The sequence below is a fragment of the Cherax quadricarinatus genome, chromosome 32 (genome assembly GCF_038502225.1).
Source record: "Cherax quadricarinatus isolate ZL_2023a chromosome 32, ASM3850222v1, whole genome shotgun sequence".
NCBI lineage: Eukaryota > Metazoa > Arthropoda > Malacostraca > Decapoda > Parastacidae > Cherax > Cherax quadricarinatus.
In genome coordinates this window covers 18,625,475-18,649,602 of record NC_091323.1, presented here as the reverse complement: position 1 = coordinate 18,649,602, position 24,128 = coordinate 18,625,475, and the positions used below count along the sequence as shown (strand labels likewise).

The window sequence follows — 24,128 nt, the reverse complement described above, 5'->3', positions numbered from 1 at the left end:
TTCTGAGGTTTGCTAGGCGCCCATATGCTGCAGCAGTTATTTGGTTGATGTGCGCTTCAGGAGATGTGCCTGGTGTTATACTCACCCCAAGATCTTTTTCCTTGAGTGAGGTTTGTAGTCTCTGACCCCCTAGACTGTACTCCGTTTGCGGCCTTCTTTGCCCTTCCCCAATCTTCATGACTTTGCACTTGGTGGGATTGAACTCCAGGAGCCAATTGCTGGACCAGTTCTGCAGCCTGTCCAGATCCCTTTGTAGTTCTGCCTGGTCTTCGATCGAGTGTATTCTTCTCATCAACTTCACGTCATCTGCAAACAGGGACACCTCAGAGTCTATTCCTTCCGTCATGTCGTTCACAAATACCAGAAACAGCACTGGTCCTAGGACTGACCCCTGCGGGACCCCGCTGGTCACAGGTGCCCACTCTGACACCTCGCCACGTACCATGACTCGCTGCTGTCTTCCTGACAAGTATTCCCTGATCCATTGTAGTGCCTTCCCTGTTATCCCTGCTTGGTCCTCCAGTTTTTGCACCAATCTCTTGTGTGGAACTGTGTCAAACGCCTTCTTGCAGTCCAAGAAAATGCAATCCACCCACCCCTCTCTCTCTTGTCTTACTGCTGTCACCATGTCATAGAACTCCAGTAGGTTTGTGACACAGGATTTCCCGTCCCTGAAACCATGCTGGCTGCTGTTGATGAGATCATTCCTTTCTAGGTGTTCCACCACTCTTCTCCTGATAATCTTCTCCATGATTTTGCATACTATACATGTCAGTGACACTGGTCTGTAGTTTAATGCTTCATGTCTGTCTCCTTTTTTAAAGATTGGGACTACATTTGCTGTCTTCCATGCCTCAGGCAATCTCCCTGTTTCGATAGATGTATTGAATATTGTTGTTAGGGGTACACATAGCGCCTCTGCTCCCTCTCTCAATACCCATGGGGAGATGTTATCTGGCCCCATTGCCTTTGAGGTATCTAGCTCACTCAGAAGCCTCTTCACTTCTTCCTCGGTTGTGTGCACTGTGTCCAGCACTTGGTGGTGTGCCCCACCTCTCCGTCTTTCTGGAGTCCCTTCTGTCTCCTCTGTGAACACTTCTTTGAATCTCTTGTTGAGTTCTTCACATACTTCCCGGTCATTTCCTGTTGTCTCTCCTCCTTCCTTCCTTAGCCTGATTACCTGGTCCTTGACTGTTGTTTTCCTCCTGATGTGGCTGTACAACAGTTTCGGGTCAGATTTGGCTTTCGCTGCTATGTCATTTTCATATTGTCTTTGGGCCTCCCTTCTTATCTGTGCATATTCATTTCTGGCTCTACGACTGTTCTCCTTATTCTCCTGGGTCCTTTGCCTTCTATATTTCTTCCATTCCCTAGCACACTTGGTTTTTGCCTCCCTGCACCTTTGGGTAAACCATGGGCTCATCCTGGCTTTTTCATTACTCCTGTTACCCTTGGGTACAAACCTCTCCTCAGCCTCCTTGCATTTTATTGCTACATATTCCATCATCTCATTAACTGGTTTCCCTGCCAGTTCTCTGTCCCACTGAACCCCGTTCAGGTAGTTCCTCATTCCTGTGTAGTCCCCTTTCTTGTAGTTTGGCTTCATTCGTCCTGGCCTTCCTGCTTCTCCCTCCACTTGTAGCTCTACTGTGTATTCGAAGCTTACAACCACATGGTCACTGGCCCCAAGGGGTCTTTCATATGTGATGTCCTCGATATCTGCACTACTGAAGGTGAATACTAAGTCCAGCCTTGCTGGTTCATCCTCTCCTCTCTCTCTTGTAGTGTCCCTTACGTGTTGGTACATGAAGTTCTCCAGTACCACCTCCATCATCTTAGCCCTCCAAGTATCTTGGCCCCCATGTGGGTCCAAGTTCTCCCAATCTATCTCCTTGTGGTTAAAGTCACCCATGATCAGGAGCTTTGCCCTGCATGCATGAGCTCTTCTGGCCACTCTAGCTAGTGTGTCAACCATCGCTCTATTGCTCTCGTCGTACTCTTGCCTTGGCCTCCTGCTGTTCTGTGGTGGGTTATACATCACTGCTATTACCACCTTGGGACCTCCAGAGTGAAGTGTTCCCACTAAGTAATCACTTTCTTCTCCGCTATCTTCTCTCTCCAGCTCATCAAAATTCCAGCGATTTTTGATCAGCAACGCCACTCCTCCACCCCCCCCTGTTCCCTCTGTCTTTCCTCAGGATTTGGTATCCCGTTGGAAAGATGGCATCTGTTATCATACCTGTAAGCTTGGTTTCTGTGAGAGCTATGATGTCCGGTGATGCTTCTTTGACTCTTTCTTGCCACTCCTCCCACTTATTTGTTATTCCATCAGCGTTTGTGTACCATACCTTCAGTTTCCTTTCCAACACTGTGGTTTGGGGGGCCTGTGAGGGTGGGAGACCTGGTGGCATACTGTGGGGTTCTATAGCTTGGTGTTGGGTGGAGGCTGTGGGTATGGATTGTAGGGTGTGTTGGGATGGTGTGATAGGTTGTATGGTTCTGAGAGTAGTTGTGTGTGTGCTTGCCCTTGCTGTTCTGTCCTGCTCTGACAGACCTCTGCTGGTTCCCTCCTTGTCTCTTTTCCTAGCTCCTTTCGCTTTTTTGTCCTCTCCCTCAGCTGCTGTCGTTCTGATTTTGTTCTGTCTCTGTCTAGGAACACCCTCTTGTACTCTTCCGAGTATTTCAATCGTGGTTTCTCTTGGAGGATCCTGTTCCGCACTGTTTCCGTCCTGAGAATCAGTGTGTGTGTGTGTGTGTGTGTACTCACCTATAAGTGGTTGCAGAGATAAAGTTTTAGCTCCTGGCCCTGCCTTTTCGCTTACCGCTACTGGTTTCATTCTCTCCTGGCTTTGAGAGCCCTATCCGAACATCTCTGTGGTTCGTATGTTTTCAATTTTAAATTGTGCCCTCGTGTTCCTGCTTCCCGCCTCTCGAACAACCCGTCCCTGTCCACCATATCAACTCTCCTCAGTATCTTACGTTATCATATCGCCCCTAATCATTTTCTCTAATGTTATCAAGTTTAGCTCCCTTAATCTCTCTCCTTAGCTCTGGAATTGGTCTCATTACAAACCTCGGCACTTTCTCCACTGCTTGATCAGGTGTGGGTTCCATATTGGTGCCGCACATCTCAATATGGACCTGACATGAACCTATAAAGCGTCGTGAATGACTCTGCTTAAGTTCATGAAACCAGATGTGCATTTGGTGTAGCAGTTATTTAGGTGACATGTTCGGAATAATGCATGCTCCGAGGTATTCCTTGAGTGAGGTTTGTACTCTGTCCCTCGAGTTTCTACTTGTCCCTCGAGCCTGTCCCAAGATTCATAATTTTACACTAGTTTGGGTTAAATTATAGTAGCCACGTGTCAGACCAGATCTACAGCCTGTCCAGGTCCATTTGTAGTCTTTCCTGGTCCTCACTTGTTGGTGTCCTTCTCATTAATTTCACATCATCTGTGAACAAGGATACCTCTGAATCTATCCCTTCAGCTATTCACGTACGAGGAGAGGTTAAGTGAAACGACCTGACGACACTGGAGGACAGGAGAGATAGGGGTACATGATAACGACATATAAAATATTGAGAGGAATTGACAAGGTGGACAAAAACAGGATGTTCCAGAGATGGGACACAGCAACAAGGGGACACAGTTGGAAGTTGAAGACACAGATGAATCACAGGGATGTTAGGAAGTATTTCTTCAGTCACAGAGTAATCAGGAAGTGGAATAGTTTGGGAAGCGATGTAGTAGAGGCAGGATCCATACATAGCTTTAAGCTGAGGTATGATAAAGCTCATGGTTCAGGGAGAGTGACCCAGTAGCGACCAGTGAAGAAGCGGGGCCAGGAGCTATGACTCGAGCCCTGCAACCACAACTAGGCGAGTACAAGAAATGGTACTAGTCCTAGAGCCTTATGGAACCCCACTCGTCACGTTTGTTTCCTCTTAAGCATTCTTTGATCCATTCAGTGACTTCCCTCGTATTCCTGCCTGCTCTTCTAGCTTGTGTCCCTGTATATGTGTGTGTGTGTGTTGGGGGAGGGAGTTGAAGGGGTCGATTCACAGATCTTGGCCCCGCCTTCCTGCTCTCCAGATTTACTCTTTAGCCTCGTGGGTCTTATCGTACCAACATCATTCCACTTTCCGACCGCTCTGGGACTATACAAATATTTCTTAATATGTCTGACTCATCTGTGACTACCTTCCAACAGTGTCCCCAGTTTCCCGTGTCTTGCCTCTCAAACAGCCTATTTATGTCTACCTCATCAATTTTCCCGATTATTTTGTATATTGTTATTATGTATATTGTTATTATTAAGGGCTCTGGTGGCTAACGTTCTCGCTTCACACGGCGAGGGCCTGGGTTCGATTCCCAGCCAGAGTAGAAACAGGGCGTGTTTCTTTCCAGCTGTTGTCTATGTTCCCCATCAGTAAAATGGGTACCTGGGTGTTAGTCGACTAGTGTGGGTCGCATCCTGGGACACTGACTTAACTATTTTGCCCGACATGCGGAGCATAACAAGCGGCTTTCTGTATAGTAGTATGTCATTGTTGTCAGCTAGGCCTGTATACCTTGTACATGTACTTGTAGTAAATAAAGATATTATTATTATTATTATTATTATGTCCTCCCTATAACAATCGGTGCCATATACCGGATACCCCACACAAACATCCCAAACTTCAGTGAGAATCTAAGTCACTAATAACAAACAGACAAATGAACAAGCACCACCTTCTCTTAGCTGGAGACTTCAATATCAACCTTGGCCTACCAGATGATCAGCCTGTAACTGATTTCATCAACAATATGAACAACACACTTCTCATACCAACAATAACTAAACCAACCAGGCTGACTGAGACAAGTGCAACCATAATAGACCACATATGGACCAATATACTAGCCCCCCTTAAATTAGGGATAATCACAGACAGCACTACAGACCACTACCCAACCTTCCTCTTAACAAACATTAGTAAGCCACCACTCGAATACAACAAAGTTTCATTTAGACTCCATGACGAGGCCTCAATAAGGAATTTCACAGCAGACCTAGAGACTTGACTGGCCTACATAATTCTCCAATGCCAATGGTATTGACGATTGGACAAACATTTTTCTTAACAAAATACTTAGCCTATACAACAAACATGTTCCTATAAAAACGAAACAGATCACGAATAAACAGCTTGGTTGCCCATGGCTAACCAGCAGCATTCTGAAAACCATTGATAAGAAACACCAATATGATAAGCATTATAGACAGGGCTTAATACACAAAGATATTCTTAAACAATATTCAACAGTTCTCACCAAATTAATAAAGAAAGCCAAACAACTGTACTACTCCAGCAGATTCACTGACACAAGAGGAGATAAAAAAGACCTGGAAAGCACTTTCCCAGATTCTGGGGACCCACAAACTGAAAAAAAAAACAAGAATATTGTTTTAACTAAACCTCATGAAACACCACTGCATCCCACTGATACAGCTAACAAGATAAACGACTTCTTCTCAAACATAGGATCTAATCTCGCCAGTAAAATCCCACGTACCAATGCCCATGCCAGGGACTACCTAGATGGGAATTTCCCAAATTCCTTCTAACTTGTACCAACTGAGCCCACGGAAGTCACCGCGATCATAAAGTCACTTAAAAATAACTCAGGGAATCTCTCACGTCCCACCATTATTGTACATGCGAGCGGCCCATGTCCTTTCGCATGCTATTACATTACTTTTTAACAAGTCACTAGAAACTAGCACTTTCTCGACACTACTCAAGACAGCAAAGATTACACCAATACATAAAGGTGGTGACCCTACAGACGTAAACAATTATAGGCCAATATCAAACTTACCATTGCTATCCAAAATCTTCGAGAAACTCGCGCACATGAGACTATATTCATTTATAACGTCACAAAACATACTCAACCCCTGCCAATTTGGATTCAGGAAAAATAAAAGCACTAATGATGCAGTTACAAGAATGCTAGACCTGCTTTACACAGCATTGGAAAATAAGGAATATCCGCTAGGAATTTTTATTGACCTAAGAAAAGCGTTTGACACAGTAGACCACAGCATCCTACTCCACAAACTTGACCACTATGGTATAAGAGGCATGTGCTTGCATATTTTAAATCCTACCTTTCTAATAGATATCAGTATGTCACCATTAAAGACAGCCTCATCAATACGGGCACTTGATACTGGAGTTCCGCAGGGAAGTGTCCTTGGACCCCTGCTCTTCCTCATTTACATCAATGATCTTCCAAACATATCCCAACACCTGAAACCCATTGTCTTTGCTGACGACACAACTTATGTCATCTCCCACCCTAATCTTGCCACCCTCATTACCATTGTTAACGAGGAGCTGCTCAAAATATCGACTTGGATGACAGCCAATAAACTTACACTTAACACTGGCAAAACCTACTTTATTATGTTTGGTAGCAGAGCAGGTGTTGCACAACTTAACATTAAGATCGACAACACTCTAATTGCCAGACATAATGAGGGCAAATTCCTTGGCCTATACCTCGACAATAACCTAAATTTCAGCACCCATATCCAGCACATAACAAAAAAGTATCCAAAACGGTGGGGATCCTCTCCAAGATACGATACTATGTGCAGCAAACTGGCTTTCTCACTATTCCATTCACTTATATATCCATACCTCACCTATGTTATCTGTGCTTGGGGTTCAACTGCAACAACACACCTAAAGCCAATAATAACCCAACAAAAAGCCGCAGTAAGAATAATCATTAAATCCCATCCCTGGCAACACCCCCCCCCCACTCTTCATAGATCTAAACTTACTCCCTGTTCAGAACATCCACACTTACTACTGTGCAATCTATATCTACAGGGCCTTAAATTCCAATATTAACCTTGACCTAAAATGCTTTCTTGATAGTTGTGACAGGATCCACAGGCATAACACCAGACACAAACATCTCTATGACATTCCCCGTGTTCGATTAAACCTTTACAAAAATTCAATGTATTTCAAAGGACCTAAAATCTGGAACACCATACCTGAAAACTCTAGAACTGCAGACATATTCATCACTTTCAAAACTACAGTTAGAAAACATCTTATCTCCCTGATCCACCCTGACAACTAACTACATGATAACCACCTGGTGGTTCACAATTACACTCATTCACCCGCTGACTATAAACCCAGAAATACTAATCTTAATCTTAAAATAATAAATCCTAACTAGTCATAAGTTTGTCTATGATACTCAAATATAGACACCTTGTATTGTGCCAAAACATAAGCATTCACATTGCTAAACTCACAAATTATGATGTAGTCACTTAGCCTTAATACCATAATCTGTAAGGATTTAATGTTAAGAATTAATCTAAGTCTGCTCGAAATGCCTAGCCAGGCTAGGTGTCCTAGTGGCCCCCTCTGTATTTAGTATTTTATAACATGTAAACCACACAATACCCAAAACCTGTAAACCCCACATTGTAACCCTTATAGAGAATAAACTTGAATTGAATTGAATTGGTTCTTCCGTCCTCCAATGTCGTTAGGATCATTTCCGTTAGCCTGTCCTTGTAACTAGTGCCCCTTAGCTCAGGAACAAGCCTTGTTGCATATTTCTGCATTTTCTTCAGTTTCTTAACATGCTTTTTCAGGTGCGAGTTCCATAGTGGTGCTGCATATTCCAAGACGGGGCTGATATATGTTGTTTCAAGGGAATGTCATTCTCAGCAACCTTAAATAATAATGGTCCTAATACCGATCTTTGCAAAACCCCCCAGTTACTCTTCCTCATTCTGATGTCTCTTTCCTGACAGTCACTCTTTGCTTCCTTTTCCTAAGTTAATTTGTGATCCACCGGAGTACGTTCCTTGTTATTCCAGCCTGACTCTCAAGTTTTTGGTCCAGCTTCTCGTGGGGTACTCTATCAAACTCTTGCAGTCTAAATAAATGCAGTCCACCCAACCCTCTATTTCTTGTTGCACATAGAACTCCAACTAGTTAGTATGACAAGATCTGCTATCCTTTAACCCAAGCTGGTTGTTGTTTATGAAACCACTTCTTTAAATAACAAAAAAGGCACAATACCGTGACTGGAACGATACACAAATAACCCGCACATAAAAGAGAGAAGCTTACGACGACATTTCGGTCCGACTTGGACCATTGACAAAGTCACACTAACCAGAAGTGGAGCAGGACGGCTATATATAGGCAGGAAGAGGTGGTGGTAGTAGTAGTAGTAGTAGTAGTACAAGAATGGTATATAATACCGACAAGATGAAATTAAGACACATGCGCAACACCCGGGCATCCCTATCGTAGACGTTTCGCCATCCAGCCAGCCACTGGATGGCGAAACGTCCACAACAGAGATAACCAGACACATGTGCGGCGTCTGGTTGTCTTTGTTGTGGACGTTTCGCCATCCAGTGGCTGGCTGGATGGCGAAACGTCTACGATAGGGATGCTCGGGTGTTGCGCATGTGTCTTAATCATCTTGTCGGTATTATATACCATTCTTGTACTACTACTACTACTACCACCACTTCTTCCTGCCTATATATAGCCGTCCTGCTCCACTTCTGGTTAGTGTGACTTTGTCAATGGTCCAAGTCGGACCGAAACGTCGTCGTAAGCTTCTCTCTTTTATGTGCGGGTTATTTGTGTACCACTTCTTTCCAAGTGTTCTCCCACTTCCCCCCCACTCCCCTGACAAATTTCTCTGCTACCTTGCGAGGCCTGCAGTTTGATACCTCCTGAATTCCTCCTTTCTTAAATATGGGAACTATATTTAATGTCTTCCATATCTCCAGAAACTGTCATTTGTGCATTGACTTATTGTAGATCATAGCTAGTTATTTAGATAATGCTTCTGCACCCTCTTGTAGGATCTATGGTGACAAGTTGTCAAGTTCCAGGGTCATCAAAAATTCTTTACTTGTTCTGTGTTGTGTGGATGGCATCCAGTACTTTTCAGTGTACCTTGTTCCTTTTCTGTTACAAGCAAATTTAGGAAATTTGCTTAGTATATCTGGTATTTTATTTTCATTAATAAGATATCTTGATGTCCTTCCTTCCTCAGTCTAATTACCTGGTCTACCACTGTCGTCATTCTTCTGATGTGGCTGTGAGGGAGTTTGGGTTCAGACTAGGCCTTTGCTGCTATGTCATTCTCAAACTGCCTGACAGCCTCTCTTCTCACCCTAGCATATCTGTTTTTGGACAATCTCTTCACTTCTGTCATTTTCTTTCTCTTTTTTTCCCTACTTTCTTACACTTTTCTGACTACCTCCCTGCATCTCTGGTTGAACCAAGGGTTCGCTTTGTGTTTGTTGTTTCTGCATTATCATCTTGGTATGGTCTCCTCAAGTTTATTGCATTTTCTAGCTAGGTACTCCAACATCTCATCCACTGACTTACCTTCCAATTCACTATCCCAAGCCACTAAATTCAAGAAGTCTCTCAGCCCTTCAAAAATTCCCCTTCTAAAGTCTAGCTTTAAGAGGCCCTCCACTTACTGTACTTCCATCATAAGTTCCACTAGGTGCTCAAAGTCCAGGACTGCATGGTCACTAGTGCCCAGAGGCCTCTTATTCTACTTCACCTATGTCAGATGAACCTACGGTAAACACTGGGTCCAGTCTCTCTGGCTCGCCATCTCCTCTCTTAATTGTTATGGCTTAACGTGTGTGTGTGTGTGTGTGTGTGTGTGTGTGTGTTCACCTAGTTGTGGTTGCAGGGGTCGATTCATAGCTCCTGGCCCCGCCTCTTCACTGGTTGCTACTAGATCACTCTCCCTGCTCCATGAGCTTTATCATACCTCTTCTTAAAGCTATGTATGGTTCCTGCCTCCACTACATCGCTTGCCAGACTATTCCACTTCCTGACAACTCTATGACTAAAGAAATACTTCCTAACATCTCTGACTCATCTGAGTCTTCAACTTCCAATTGTGACCCCTTGTTTCTGTGTCCCACCTCTGGAACATCCTGTCTCTGCCCCCCTTGTCAATTCCTCGCAGTATTTTGTATGTCGTAACCTTCCTGTTCTCCAGTGTCGTAAGGCCGATTTCCCTTAACCTTTCTTCGTAGGACATTCCTCTTAGCTCTGGAACTAGCCTTGTTGAAAACCTTTGCACTTTCTCTAATTTCTTGACGTACTTGACAAGGTGTGGGTTCCAAACTGGTGCTGCGTACTCCAGTTTGGGCCTGACGGACACGGTGTACAGAGTCTTGAACGATTCCTTACTGAAGCATCGGAACGCTATTCTCAGGTTTGCCAGGCGCCCATATGCTGAAGCAGTTATCTGGTTGATGTGTGCTTCAGATGTGCTCGGTATTATACTCATCCATATCCTCATATTCCCCCTGATTGTGGTTGCAGGGGTCGAGTCACAGCTCCTGGCCCCGCCTCTTCACTGGCCGCTACTAGGTCACTCTTCCTGCTCCATGAGCTTTATCATACCTCTTCTTAAAGCTTATGTATGGAGCCTCCACTACATCACTTCCAAGACTATTCAACTTCCTGACAACTCTGTAACTGAAGAAATACATCCTAACATCCCTGTGATTCATCCGAGTCTTCAACTTCCAACTGTGATCCCTTGTCGCTGTATCCCATCTCTGGAACATCCTGTCTCTATTCTCCTTGTCGATTCTTCTCAGTATTTTATGTCGTTATCACATCCTCCCTATCTCTCCTGTCCTCCAGTGTCGTCAGATCGATTTCCCTTAACCTCTCTTCGCAGGACATTCCCCTTAGCTCCGGGACTATCTTGTTGCAAACTTTTGCACTTTCTCTAATTTCCTTACGTACTTGGTTAGGTGTGGGTTCCAAAGTGGTGCTGCATACTCCAATATAGGCCTAACGTACACGGTGTACAGGGTCCTGAACGATTCATTATTGAGGTGTCGGAATGCTATTCTTAGGTTTGCTAGGCGCCCGTATGCTGCAGCAGTTATTTGGTTGATATGCACCTCAGGAGATGTGCCCAGTGTTATATTCACCCCAAGATCCTTTTCCTTGAGTGAGGTTTGTAGTCTCTGACCCCCTAGACTGTACTCTGTCTGCAGTCTCCTTTGCCCTTCCTCAATCTTCATGACTTTGCACTTGGTGGGACTGAACTCCAGGAACCAGTTTCTGGACCAGGCCTGCAGCCTGTCCAGATCCCTCTGTAGTTTTTCCTGGTCCTCGTTCGATTGAATTCTTTTCATCAGCTTCGCATCATCTGCAAACAGGGACACTTCTGAGTCTTCCTTCCGTCATGTCGTTCACATATATCAGAAACAGCACCGATCCTAGGACTAACCCCTGTGGAACCCCGCTCGTCATAGACGCCCACTCTAACACCTCGTCACGTACCACGACTCGCTGTTGTCTTCCCGATAGGTATTCCCTGATCCAGTGCAGTGCCTTCCCTGTTATCCCTGCCTGGTCCTACAGCTTTTGCACTAATATCTTGTGTGGAACTGTGTCAAACCCCTTCTTACAGTCCAAGAAAACGCAATCTTCCCACCCTTCTCTCTCGGTCTTGTCTTACTGCTGTCACCATGTCGTAGAACTCCAGTAGGTTTGTGACACAGGATTTCCCGCCCCTGTGCTGGTTGTCGTTGATAAGCTCATTCCTTTCTAGGTGCTCCACCACTTCTGATAATCTCCATGACTTTGCATACTATACATGTCATATGTGTGTGTATGTGTATGTATGTATGTTTGTGTGTGTACTCACCTAATTGTGGTTGCAGGGGTCGAGACTCGGCTCCTGGCTTGTGTGTACTCGCCTAGTTGGGGTTGGAGGGGTCGAGTCCTAGTTCCTGGCCCCGCCTCTTCACTGGTCGCTACTAGGTCACTCTCGCTGAACCGTGAGCTTTATCATACCTCTGCTTAAAGCTATGTATGGATCCTCCCTCCACTACATCGCTTCCCAAACTATTCCACTTCCTGACTACTCTGTGGCTGAAGAAATACTTCCTAACATCTCTGTGATTCATCTGTGTCTTCAACTTCCAACTGTGTCCCCTTGTTACTGTGTCCCATCGCTGGAACATCCTGTCTTTGTCCACCTTGTCAATTCCTCTCAGTATTTTGTAAGTCGTTATCATGTCCCCCCTATCTCTCTTGTCCTCCAGTGTCGTCAGGTCGATTTCCCTTAACCTCTCCTCGTAGGACATACCCCTTAGCTCTAGGACTAGTCTTGTTGCAAACCTTTGCACTTTCTCTAGTTTCTTTACGTGCTTGGCTGGGTGTGGGTTCCAAACTGTTGCCGCATACTCCAATATGGGCCTAACGTACACGGTGTACAGGGTCCTGAACGATTCCTTATTAAGATGTCGGAATGCTGTTCTGAGGTTTGCTAGGCGCCCATATGCTGCAGCAGTTATTTGGTTGATGTGTGCCTCAGGAGATGTGCCTGGTGTTATTCTCACCCCAAGATCTTTTTCCTTGAGTGAGGTTTGTAGTCTCTGGCCCCCCTGGATACCTGGAGGTTATACCGGGGATCAACGCCCCCGCGGCCCGGTCCATGACCAGGCCTCCCGATGGATCAGGGCCTGATCAACTAGGCTGTTACTGCTGGCCGAACGCAGTCCAACGTAAGAGCCACAGCCCGGCTGATCCGGCACTAACTGTAGGTATCTGCCCAGCTCTCTCTTGAAGGCAGCCAGGGGTTTATTGGCAATTCCCCTAATGTTTAATGGGAGGCTGTTGAACAGTCTTGGGCCCCGGACACTTATGGTGTTTTCCCTTAATGTACCAATGGCGCCCCTTCTTTTTATTGGGGGCATTTTGCATCGCCTGTCCAGTCTTTTACTTTCGTAGGGAGTGATTTCTGTGTGCAGATTTGGGACCATTCCTTCCAAGATTTTCCAAGTGTAGATTATAATATATCTCTCCCTCCTGCGTTCCAACGAGTACAAGTCAAGTGCTTCCAAGCGTTCCCAGTAGTTAAGGTGCTTGACAGAACTTATACGTGCAGTAAAGGATCTCTGTACACTCTCTAGATCTGCGATTTCACCTGCTTTGAATGGAGATGTTAATGTACAGCAGTATTCCAGCCTAGAGAGAACAAGTGATTTGAAAAGGATCATCATTGGCTTGGCGTCTCTCGTTTTGAACGTTCTCATTATCCATCCTATCATTTTCTTTGCACGTGCGATCGTGGCACTGCTGTGATCTTTGAAAGTGAGATCCTCAGACATTACTACTCCCAGGTCCCTTACATTATTTTTCCGCTCTATTGTATGGCCAGAGTCTGTAGTATACTCTGTTCTAGTTATTATCTCCTCCAGTTTTCCATAACGGAGTAGTTGGAATTTGTCCTCATTGAACATCATATTGTTTACCGTTGCCCACTGGAAAACTTTGTTTATATGTTCTTGGAGGTTAACCGCGTCCTCAGCAGATGACAGCCTCATGCAGATTCTAGTATCATCCGCAAAGGATGATACAGACTGTACTCTGTCTGCAGTCTTCTTTGCCCTTCCCCAATCTTCATGACTTTGCACTTGTTGGGGTTGAACTCCAGGAGCCAATTGCTGGACCAGGACTGCAGCCTGTCCAGATCCCTTTGTAGTTCTGCCTGGTCTTCGACCGAATGAATTCTTCTCATCAACTTCAGGTCATCTTCAAACAGGGACACTTCGGAGTCTATTCCTTCCGTCATGTCGTTCACAAATACTAGAAACAGCACTGGTCCTAGGACTGACCCCTGTGGGACCCCGCTGGTCACAGGTGCCCACTCTGACACCTCGCCACGTACCACGACTCGCTGATGTCTTCCTGACAAGTATTCCCTGATCCATTGTAGTGTATTCCCTGTTATTCCTGCCTGGTCCTCCAGTTTTTGCACTAACCTCTTGTGTGGAACTGTGTCAAACGCCTTCTTACAGTCCAAGAAAACGCAATCTACCCACCCTTCCTCTCTCTATTGTCTTACTGCTGTCACCCTGTCATAGAACTCCAGTAGGTTTGTGACACAGGATTTCCCGTCCCTGAAACCACGTTGGCTGCTGTTGATGAGATCATTCCTTTCTAGGTGTTCACCACTCTTCTCCTGATAATCTTCTCCATGACTTTGCATACTATACATGTCAGTGACACTGGTCTGTAGTTTAGTGCTTCATGTCTGTCTCCTTTTTTAAAAATTGGGACTACATTTGCTGTCTTCCATGCCTCAGGCAATCTCCCTGTTTCGAGAGATGTATTGAATATTGTTGTTAGGGGTACATATAGCTCCTCTGCTCCCTCTCTCAGGACCCATTGATAGATGTTATCCGGCCCCATTGCCTTTGAGGTATTTAGCTCACTCAGAAGCCTCCTCACTTCTTCCTCAGTTGTGTGTACTGTGTCCAGCACTTGGTGGTGTACCTCACCTCTCCGTCTTTGTATCTCATGTTGAGTTCCTCACATACTTCACGGACGTTTCTTGTTGTCTCTCCTTCCTTCCTTAGCCTGGTTACTTGGTCCTTGACTGTTTTCCTCCTGATGTGGCTGTATAACAGCTTCGGGTCAGATTTGGCTTTGTCTGCTATGTCGTTTTCATATTGTCGTTGGGCCTCCCTTATCTGTGCATATTCATTTCTGGCTCTACGACTGCTCTCCTTATTCTCCCGGGCCCTTTGCCTTCTATACTTCTTCCATTCCCTAGCACACTTGGTTTTTGCCTCCCTGCACCTTTGGGTGAACAACTTGTAGCTCTACTGTGTATTCAAAGCTTAAAACTACATGATCGCTGGCCCCAAGGGGTCTTTCATATGTGATGTGCTCAATATCTGCACTACTCAAGGTGAATACTAGGTCCAGTCTTGCTGGCGTGTGTGTGTGTGTGTGTGTGTGTGTGTGTGTGTGTGTGTGTGTGTGTGTGTGTGTGTGTGTGTGTGTGTGTCTGCGCGAGCATAAACAAAATTAATTCAATGTTAAAAGAAACTAAAATTTTCCCACCTTGGGCAGAGGATAAACCTGGCAGTTGTATAGGAGATACTTGACAATATTCAAGTGTCCCTCTGACGTAGCTACATGCAGTGCTGTTCTGCCATCATAATCTTTGGCTTGCATGTCACTTCCTGAGAGAGAGTGTCTGAGGAAAACAAGATGATGGATCAATCAGTAAATGAAGTGTTTGTCTCCTCTTTGTTTCTTATTCTTAACTGGCTAAGCAATTAATAGGTTTAAGTTCTTTAATCCCATTTGTGTTTGATTAAGCTTACAATCTAATATTTATGTTCGATTTTCATTTCCTTATACAATGTAGTTATCCAATTTTCCTTTATGCTAATGTTACTTGTGTACCTTCAATATAACAGATGTAATTTGTTTATATACTTTTACCTTCTGAGAGCAGAGAGATCCCCAGCAGCAGCAGAGAAGAGCAAGTCAAAGAGAATCTGTGCCTTTGACTCAGCCTTGGCCATGCGTGGGTCACACTTGGAGGTGAAGTGACCACGCAGGTTGTCGAAGTTGTGGAAATTGAAACGAGATACCAGTTCCTACAGGGAATATAATAAAACAACTTCACATACTGGCTCTTGAAGGGAGGATGAAGGGGTGCTTTATGTTAGTAAAGGTCTCTTAACCCGAGAAATTAGTTACCCTCTACTTCCTAGGATCACATTTGAATACTTAACATTCTCCAATGGCTATATGTCCCTCACGGGTCTTAATGATGTCATGTTTTTTAACATGCAAGAAATGCTCTGTATAATCAGTAGTTTTCCAAACAGCTTGTAACTTTTTGCAACTTTTTGTAATAATTTGCATTTGTAACAATTACAAGCTCTTTTTTGTAAATACACCTCGTATTCATTTTGATTCATTACATATCGGAACCTTCACATGCCAGTCCCTGCTCTGATATACATGTTGGTCAAGTATTAAAACTGAAGACAGAGAACACATAATTTTCCTGCTATTAGTGTTAGCGTTAATGATCACCATTCAAGGGAGGTTCCTTGACGCTGGTGAGGGGCTACTGATGCAACCAACTGGCTTGACCTCCGCTCTCACTCAACTGATTATCTCCCATTCCCCAAGGATTTAGCGTTTACCTTGAATGTAATACAACATCTACTACTATTACTAGTAATAATAATAATGTTCAGGATCAGATATCTAACAAAATCTAAACAACTTGGAAGATGATTTGAGTTAGTTAATTATATTTTTGCTTAGTGAATATCAGTGAATCAAATGGATTTAACTAATCCCAGCTTATTGACAAATTTGCTTCTACCTTTATTATTTTAATAACTAAGTATTCATAAGCAATCTTAAATAGGTGGTTTCCCTATTAATACAAAATACCAGGCAGTCATCTTAACCACAGGCAACAAAGCACTGTTGTAAAAAAAAAAAAGTCAAATGGGTGATTGTTGACGGAGCCTTAATAAATGGGCTGCAAAATCCTATGTGAAAGTGTGATATAGTTATCAGGAGGAAGAGTTGAAAATACACAGCTTACTTCCCTCCAACAGTGACGAGCACTCGTAACTTACCATACAAAACTGGACAGCACGGCAGGAATTTCCATTGGAGTCCAGAGGAGGTGACCAGAGGCAGATACCCATGGTGTTGGGCACTACCAACAGCACACAACCCGATACCCCAGACTTAGATGGCAGGCCAACCTGAGAGAATAATAATAATCTTAAAACACTGTTTCAGTCACCATATTTTCTTAACCAAAAAAAAATAAGAAAATCTTATTCAGGGAATTATGATAGTCATGTAAAACCTCGCTGAAAATTTGTTACTGAATATATTTATTAATATAGTTTATATACGATGACTTAATGGAGGTACCTCGATGCCGGTAAAGGGCTCTTGATGCAGGGAACTGCAGCTATTTCCCTACCCCTTCTAGGATCAAACTAGGAAGGTTCACATTCCCTATACCTCAGGTGTTATATGGCCCCTACGCTTTTAGGGTTCCACCATGAAAATACTACTACTACTACTACTACTACTACTAATAATAATAATAATAATAATAAATGCGCTGAACTTCAAGACAACCTTGCCTCTCTATAGTCAGTACCTGTATATCATTACATATATATATGATGGATGGATGTCAGTGTGTGTGTATATATATATATATATATATATATATATATATATATATATATATATATATATATATATATATATATATATATATATAAATATATATATATATATATATATATATATATATATATATATATATATATATATATATATATATATATATATATATATATATATATATATATATATATATATATATATATATATATATATATAATATATATATATATATATATATATATATATATATATATATATATATATATATATATATATATATATATATATATATATATATATATAATATATATATATATATATTATATATATAATATATATATATATATATATATATATATATATAATATATAATATATATATATATAATATATATATATAATATATATATATATATATATATATATATAATATATATATATATATATATATATAATATATATATATATATATATATATATATATAATATATATATATATATATATAATATATATATATATATATATATATATATATATATATATATATATATATATATATATATATATATATATATATATATATATATATAATGATGGATGAGAAGAGATGAAGGTAATTGAACACAAGACGATGGATCCTCATTTCATGGAAGTAATTTGAATTTCTTTACAACTTTTGCAATTTTGAAGAAAAAATTGATTTTGATATAATTTACTAATAAAACGTCAAGGAAAAATTACTTAATAGTTTTTACTGAAAATTTACTGCGTGAACGATCTTAAAAGATGGAAAAACCCAAACTTACTATTGATTACATTAATAATAAAATGGATGCTAATCTAGTAACCTAAAATACCAAGGTAGCAGCAAACTTAGTGAAAGGCTACAACTTAGTGTCAAGTCTTCGTAACAGTGATCGTACGTGGTATTAAACACAGTACCTTAAAGGCAAACTGGCCAGAATAATTGTACATGCCACAGGAGTGCATGAGTGTGAGTGTATTCCTGACAGCATCCACGGTGAGCACTGGGTCGCCTGTGAGGGGGTTGATACCACCATTGGCTAAGGTAGCTGCCATCAGCGCCCCGGACTCCGCCGTGATCTCCAAGGAACATAGCTGTAACACGTTTTAAAATATTTGCTACAAAGTTTTTTCATTAATGGAAAATAGTGATGCACAGTTTTTTGGTTTGCACATACGAATGTTACCGTGAAATACTTTAATAATTCAATCAGTTACATATGTAACACAATTTTTGTTCCTGGCAAGTATTATTTTCCAACTCCTTTAATTGCAAAACAATAGAAAATGCCTATTATTCCATTTAAACTTTGCTTTTGTGGCTTACAATATGAATTTTTGACAAAAAATGGCTAAATTTCGATATTTTTTTGCTAGTTTTGGATGTAAAACGAAAACATATAATAAATAAAATTTACATAAATAAAATCAAATTTACACATTTTATTTTAAACGTTCTGAAACTTATTTACAAATTTTATAATAAACAGTTTTTCTAGATTTGCAAGCATGCAACAAATCACTTTCCCGTTGAAGCCCCCAAATGTCCCATCATGTTTTCATTATAAGATCCCTGATATCTGTGTTCGAAGTCCATTATATCTTGGTGGAAGCGCTCTCCTTGCTCCTCTGAGTATGCTCCCACATTCTCCTTGAAATTGTCAAGATGAGCATCAAGGATATGGACCCTACGGGGCATCCTACAGCCCTTCTGACCATAGCATTTTACCAAGGTCTCAACAAGTTCCACATAATTGTCAGCCTTGTTGTTGCCCAGAAAGTCCTGTGCTACAGCAACAAAACTCTCCCAGGCTTCCTTTTCCTTCTCTGCGAGCTTCTTTGAAATTCTGAGCACTCCATGATTTTCATGACTTGTGGTCCAGTAAAGATGTCAGCCTTCACCTTTGCCTCTGAAAGCTTGGAAAAGAAGTCTTGAAGATACTTGAAGGCTGCAGATTCTTTGTCAAGAACTGTAACAAACTGCTTCATTAGCCCTAGTTTGATGTGTAATGGAGGGAACAGAACTTTCTGAGGATCCACCAATGGTTTATGTTAGATATTATGTCTTCCTGTTGAGAACTCAGTCCTTTGAGGTCAGTGTTTCCTCTGGTAATGTGCTGCTCTGTCTCTACTATCCCAGTGACAGAGATAACAGGAAAACTTGGCAAAACCTCCTTGGAGTCCCATCATTTTGAAGTCTCCAATAACCTCCCAGCCATACTTATCATAGTTCAAAGCTTCCAGTAGAAGTCTGACACTGTTGTAGTCCTCCTTAATATGCAATGAATGAGCCAAGGGAAGAGATGAATACTTGTTCCCACTGTGCAGAAGTACAGCTTTTAGGCTTATGGAGGAGCTGCCAATGAAGAGTCTCCACTCATCTGGATTGCATGCAATTCCAATTGCATCAAACAAGCCTGATGCATCATTACAGTAGCACAACCTGTCTTCATTAGTGAAGAAGCTTGAGAAATGCTGGTGACGTTTTCTTTGGCTTGTCACTTGCACACTTTCATCCACCAAGTCCCACTCCTTGAGCCTTGAAATCAAAAGCTCAGCATTTGACTTTGTCAAACCAAGATCTCTGACAAGGTCATTGAGGTCTGGTTTGGGTAGTAAGGATTCCTCCCATCACCTGCAAATGTAAGATCATGGTCTTCTTCTGAGAGTTGACTTTTTTCTGGAGGTGTAGGCACAGGAAGATCAGCACTGTGTGGTGCTGGTGCAATAAAAGAAGGAAGGTCTGGATAAGAAATAGCAGGTGCATTTTTCCCAGTTCGGTGTTTGGAAGGATCCACCAGACAGAAGTAACAGTTAATTGAGTGATCAGTGGTTGACGCCATATTCTAGGAACACCAAACTTCATGGTTCTTTTTTCTCCTCTATACCATCTTGTAAAAGAACAAAATAATTAGTTTCTGTTGTATGTATGTCATTTAAAAAATGTTCCTATTCAAGATTTTACCCTTCATATAACTAATGACTTTCTTACCTTTCAATGTTTTCTTACAATGTTCACAGCAACATGAGGCGCCCAGGTCTTGTCTTGGTCCACAACTTGCGTGCCAAAATATGCTTTGTAAGCTTCACACATTTTTTTTAGATGCTGTTACAGAGAACTTTTTTGCTCTTGTCTTAATAAATTGACCACATATGTAGCAGAATTCATCTGGAGAATAACTACAGCCTCTTGATGCCATTTCACGTCTTCTGATGTGTGTCTTCTCAGGCAGCCAGAGCTGAACTGAATGCTGGTTTGTGAGTCAGTTTTTATATATGCCAAGTAAAACCCTAGAACATAACAGTTTTACATCAGTCTTTCTTGAGAGTGTTCCAGAAGTGTCCTGACCACAAAAACAAAATTCTGAGATCAAAACTGCTTTTTTTAAACTTTGTTTAGTTATAAAGAATTGGGAAATGATGCTTATTTCCCATGAACACGGCAAAAGTGAAATTTTCTTACGTAGTGTTATATACACAAATAACCCGCACATAAAAAAGAGAAGCTTACGACGACGTTTCGGTCCGTCTTGGACCATTGACAAAGTCAAAGTGACTTTGTCAATGGTCCAAGTCGGACCGAAACGTCGTCGTAAGCTTCTCTCTTTTATGTGCGGGTTATTTGTGTATCGTTCCAGTCACGGTATTGTGCCTTTTTGTTATTTATTTGTAGTGTTATATATTTGACAAGCAAATAATAGTTCCCACAGTCCTACGTGTTCTTCAGATATTATATTAAAAGTTCTTTACCTATGGGTTTTCCTTGTTACTAAGCAACTGGTTAACACACTTTTACTCAACAGCAAGTCAGAAAATTTCATACATTCTGTACAAGTATCCACTTAATTTGTTGTTGGTCTACACTCTAAATAAAACTAATTGGGCAAAAGTTTTATGGGAGTTGCCTAATGATTTTGAGGATTTTATCACCTGCATTCAGATAAAATCGCAAGAACCAACAACATATTTAGTTTATGAACTTATTATTTCTTACATTGCTATGATGCGCTGCATTATGTGTGACTGCTGCTGCTGGAAAATACAGGGCGATCTTTCAGAATTCAAGCACTAAAGCAAAGTGACAATGCACAAATAACCCGCACATAAAAGAGAGAAGCTTACGACGACGTTTCGGTCCGACTTGGACCATTGACAAAGTCACACTGTGTGACTTTGTCAATGGTCCAAGTCGGACCGAAACGTCGTCGTAAGCTTCTCTCTTTTATGTGCGGGTTATTTGTGTATTGTTCCAGTCACGGTATTGTGCCTTTTGTTATTTATTTATTCAAAGTGACAATGTTTTAACTAAGTTTACCAGAGGAGGCACGAGTGCAGTTACAGCTCACAGAGACATCAAGACACTAGCTAGACAATGTTTCGCCTGTGAAGTGTTATCAAAAACCTTTTTCAGGCGGAACATCATGTCAAAGTTTAGTTCTTTTCGTTACCCTATTACATATTTGTCAGCAATTACGGTGTTCTTTTCAACGAAACCATCAGTTCATATTTTACACAAACACACAACATTATGTTTTATAGTGTTTTGCAGTATTATGCCCTTCTGTGTTTCTGAATTTTTATAATTTCCATAATTAGAATCTTACCCTTGACCGAGTTCTTCAGTAGCTTGCACTGAACTTACTCTCCCTGTACTTTAAATCTACAAGGTTCTACATACCTGAAAATAGAAATCCAGTGTCTCATGGAGACGGGTTCCCTCAGGGAAGCACTTGTTCTCTCTCATGAAGTAGGCCAGAGCAAAGTTGCGGTCTGCACACTCCTTCTCAGACAGGAAGACTGCGTTATTGAAGCCTAAGTACTCACCGCCTCCAAGTCGCTTATACATGTTAAACACCTGTCCAGGAAAATATACATTTGTTAATGTTATCCATGCAAATTATAGCTATTATCACTTCTCTAACTATAAATCATACTTAAATCACATTAAAAATCACAATATGTGAAATTTATATCTGAATCCAGATTTGAGTCCTATGTGACTGAAATAAAATGTTTTACTAAAAGATTTAGCAAAGTGTGCGAGATGATAAGCTTGTAATGCTGCAGCTCACACTATTAAATACTGGGGTTGATTACAGTGCCAAATATAATATCTGGACTCACCGACTATAAACAAAATTCTCTGACATAATAGATTCTAATAATTAGCAAGTAATGTTTGAGAATAGAATGCGACTCTCCACATGATATTTCAGAATATAATAAGTATAAAAAGTAAAAGAAGGAGTGAAGAACGCATGAAGGAGGTACTGGTCCCCAGGACCAAGATACTTACAAAGTCGAAGCGGTCTGCAGCTGATAGATCAGGCTGGGGAGAGAAAATATAGTCAGTTTTCAACTCTCAAGAGTGTGAATATTAAACGTGAATTTACCTATTATGTCTTTACACACACACACACACACACACACACACACACACACACACACACACACACACACACACACACACACACACACACACACAGTTTGGAATCCACACCTGGTCAAGCACGTCAAGAAATTAGAGAAAGTGCAAAGGTTTGCAACAAGACTAGTCCCAGAGTTAAGGGAACTGTCCTACAAAGAAAGGTTGAGGGGAATCGGCCTGACGACACTGGAGGACAGGAGGGTCAGGGGAGACATGATAACGACATATAAAATGCTGCGAGGAATTGACCAGGTGGACAAAGGATGCTCCAGAGATGGGACACAGAAACAAGGGGTCACACTCGGAAGTTGACTCCGATGAGTCAAAGGGATGTTAGGAAATATTTCTTCAGTCGTAGAATTGTCAGGAAATGGAATAGCCTAGAAAGAGACGTAGTGGAGGCAGGAACCTTACATAGATTGAAGACGAGGTTGGATAAAGCTCATGGAACAGGGAGAGACAGGACCAAGTAGCAATCGGTGAAGAGGCGGGGCCAGGAGCTGTGACTTGACCCCTGCAACCACAAATAGGGGAGTACACACACACACACACACATGACGTGAAGTTGATGAGAAGAATTCACTCGATCGAAGATCAGGCAGAACTACAAAGGGATCTGGACAGGCTGCAGACCTGGTCCAGCAATTGGCTCCTGGAGTTCAATCCCACCAAGTGCAAAGTCATGAAGATTGGGGAAGGGCAAAGAAGACCGCAGACGGAGTACAGTCTAGGGGGCCAGAGACTACAAACCTCACTCAAGGAAAAAGATCTTGGGGTGAGTATAACACCAGGGACATCTCCTGAAGCGCACATCAACCAAATAACTGCTGCAGCATATGGGCGCCTAGCAAACCTCAGAACAGCATTCCGACATCTTAATAAGGAATCGTTCAGGACCCTGTACACCGTGTACGTTAGGCCCATATTGGAGTATGCGGCACCAGTTTGGAACCCACACCTAGCCAAGCACGTAAAGAAACTAGAGAAGGTGCAAAGGTTTGCAACAAGACTAGTCCCAGAGCTAAGAGGTATGTCCTACGAGGAGAGGTTAAGGGAAATCAACCTGACGACACTGGAGGACAGGAGAGATAGGGGGGACATGATAACGACATACAAAATACTGAGAGGAATTGACAAGGTGGACAAAGACAGGATGTTCCAGAGACTGGACACAGCAACATGGGGACACAGTTGGAAGCTGAAGACACAGATGAATCACAGGGATGTTAGGAAGTATTTCTTCAGCCACAGAGTAGTCAGTAAGTGGAATAGTTTGGGAAGCGATGTAGTGGAGGCAGGATCCATACATAGCTTTAAGCAGAGGTATGATAAAGCTCACGGTTCAGAGAGAGTGACCTAGTAGCGATCAGTGAAGAGGCGGGGCCAGGAGCTCGGACTCGACCCCCGCAACCTCAACTAGGTGAGTACAACTAGGTGAGTACACACACACAAGGGGACGGTAAGCAACAACGGAGACATGCCGTACGCGAAGGCCCGATCAGACCCACGTGGGGCCAGGGAAAAGACGAGGAGCACACTAAGATCAAATGACAGGTCCGAAGACAATGAAGGTATACTATATGCAGA

General features: G+C 42.1%; 1 protein-coding gene across 6 annotated transcripts in view; it reads right to left on the bottom strand.

Moving 5' to 3' along the window:
* GLS (glutaminase) overlaps positions 1–24,128 on the bottom strand; it is a 132,889-nt gene that overhangs the window by 5,319 nt on the left and 103,442 nt on the right. For all 6 annotated transcript variants that reach the window (XM_070090493.1, XM_070090497.1, XM_070090498.1 and 3 more), the window contains 6 exons: positions 22,410–22,442; positions 21,792–21,968; positions 18,032–18,208; positions 16,516–16,647; positions 15,353–15,510; positions 14,966–15,101 (listed from right to left, as the gene is read on the bottom strand). In XM_070090493.1, the coding sequence (XP_069946594.1) occupies positions 14,966–15,101; positions 15,353–15,510; positions 16,516–16,647; positions 18,032–18,208; positions 21,792–21,968; positions 22,410–22,442 (813 nt within the window). The remainder of the gene's footprint in view (positions 1–14,965; positions 15,102–15,352; positions 15,511–16,515; positions 16,648–18,031; positions 18,209–21,791; positions 21,969–22,409; positions 22,443–24,128) is intronic.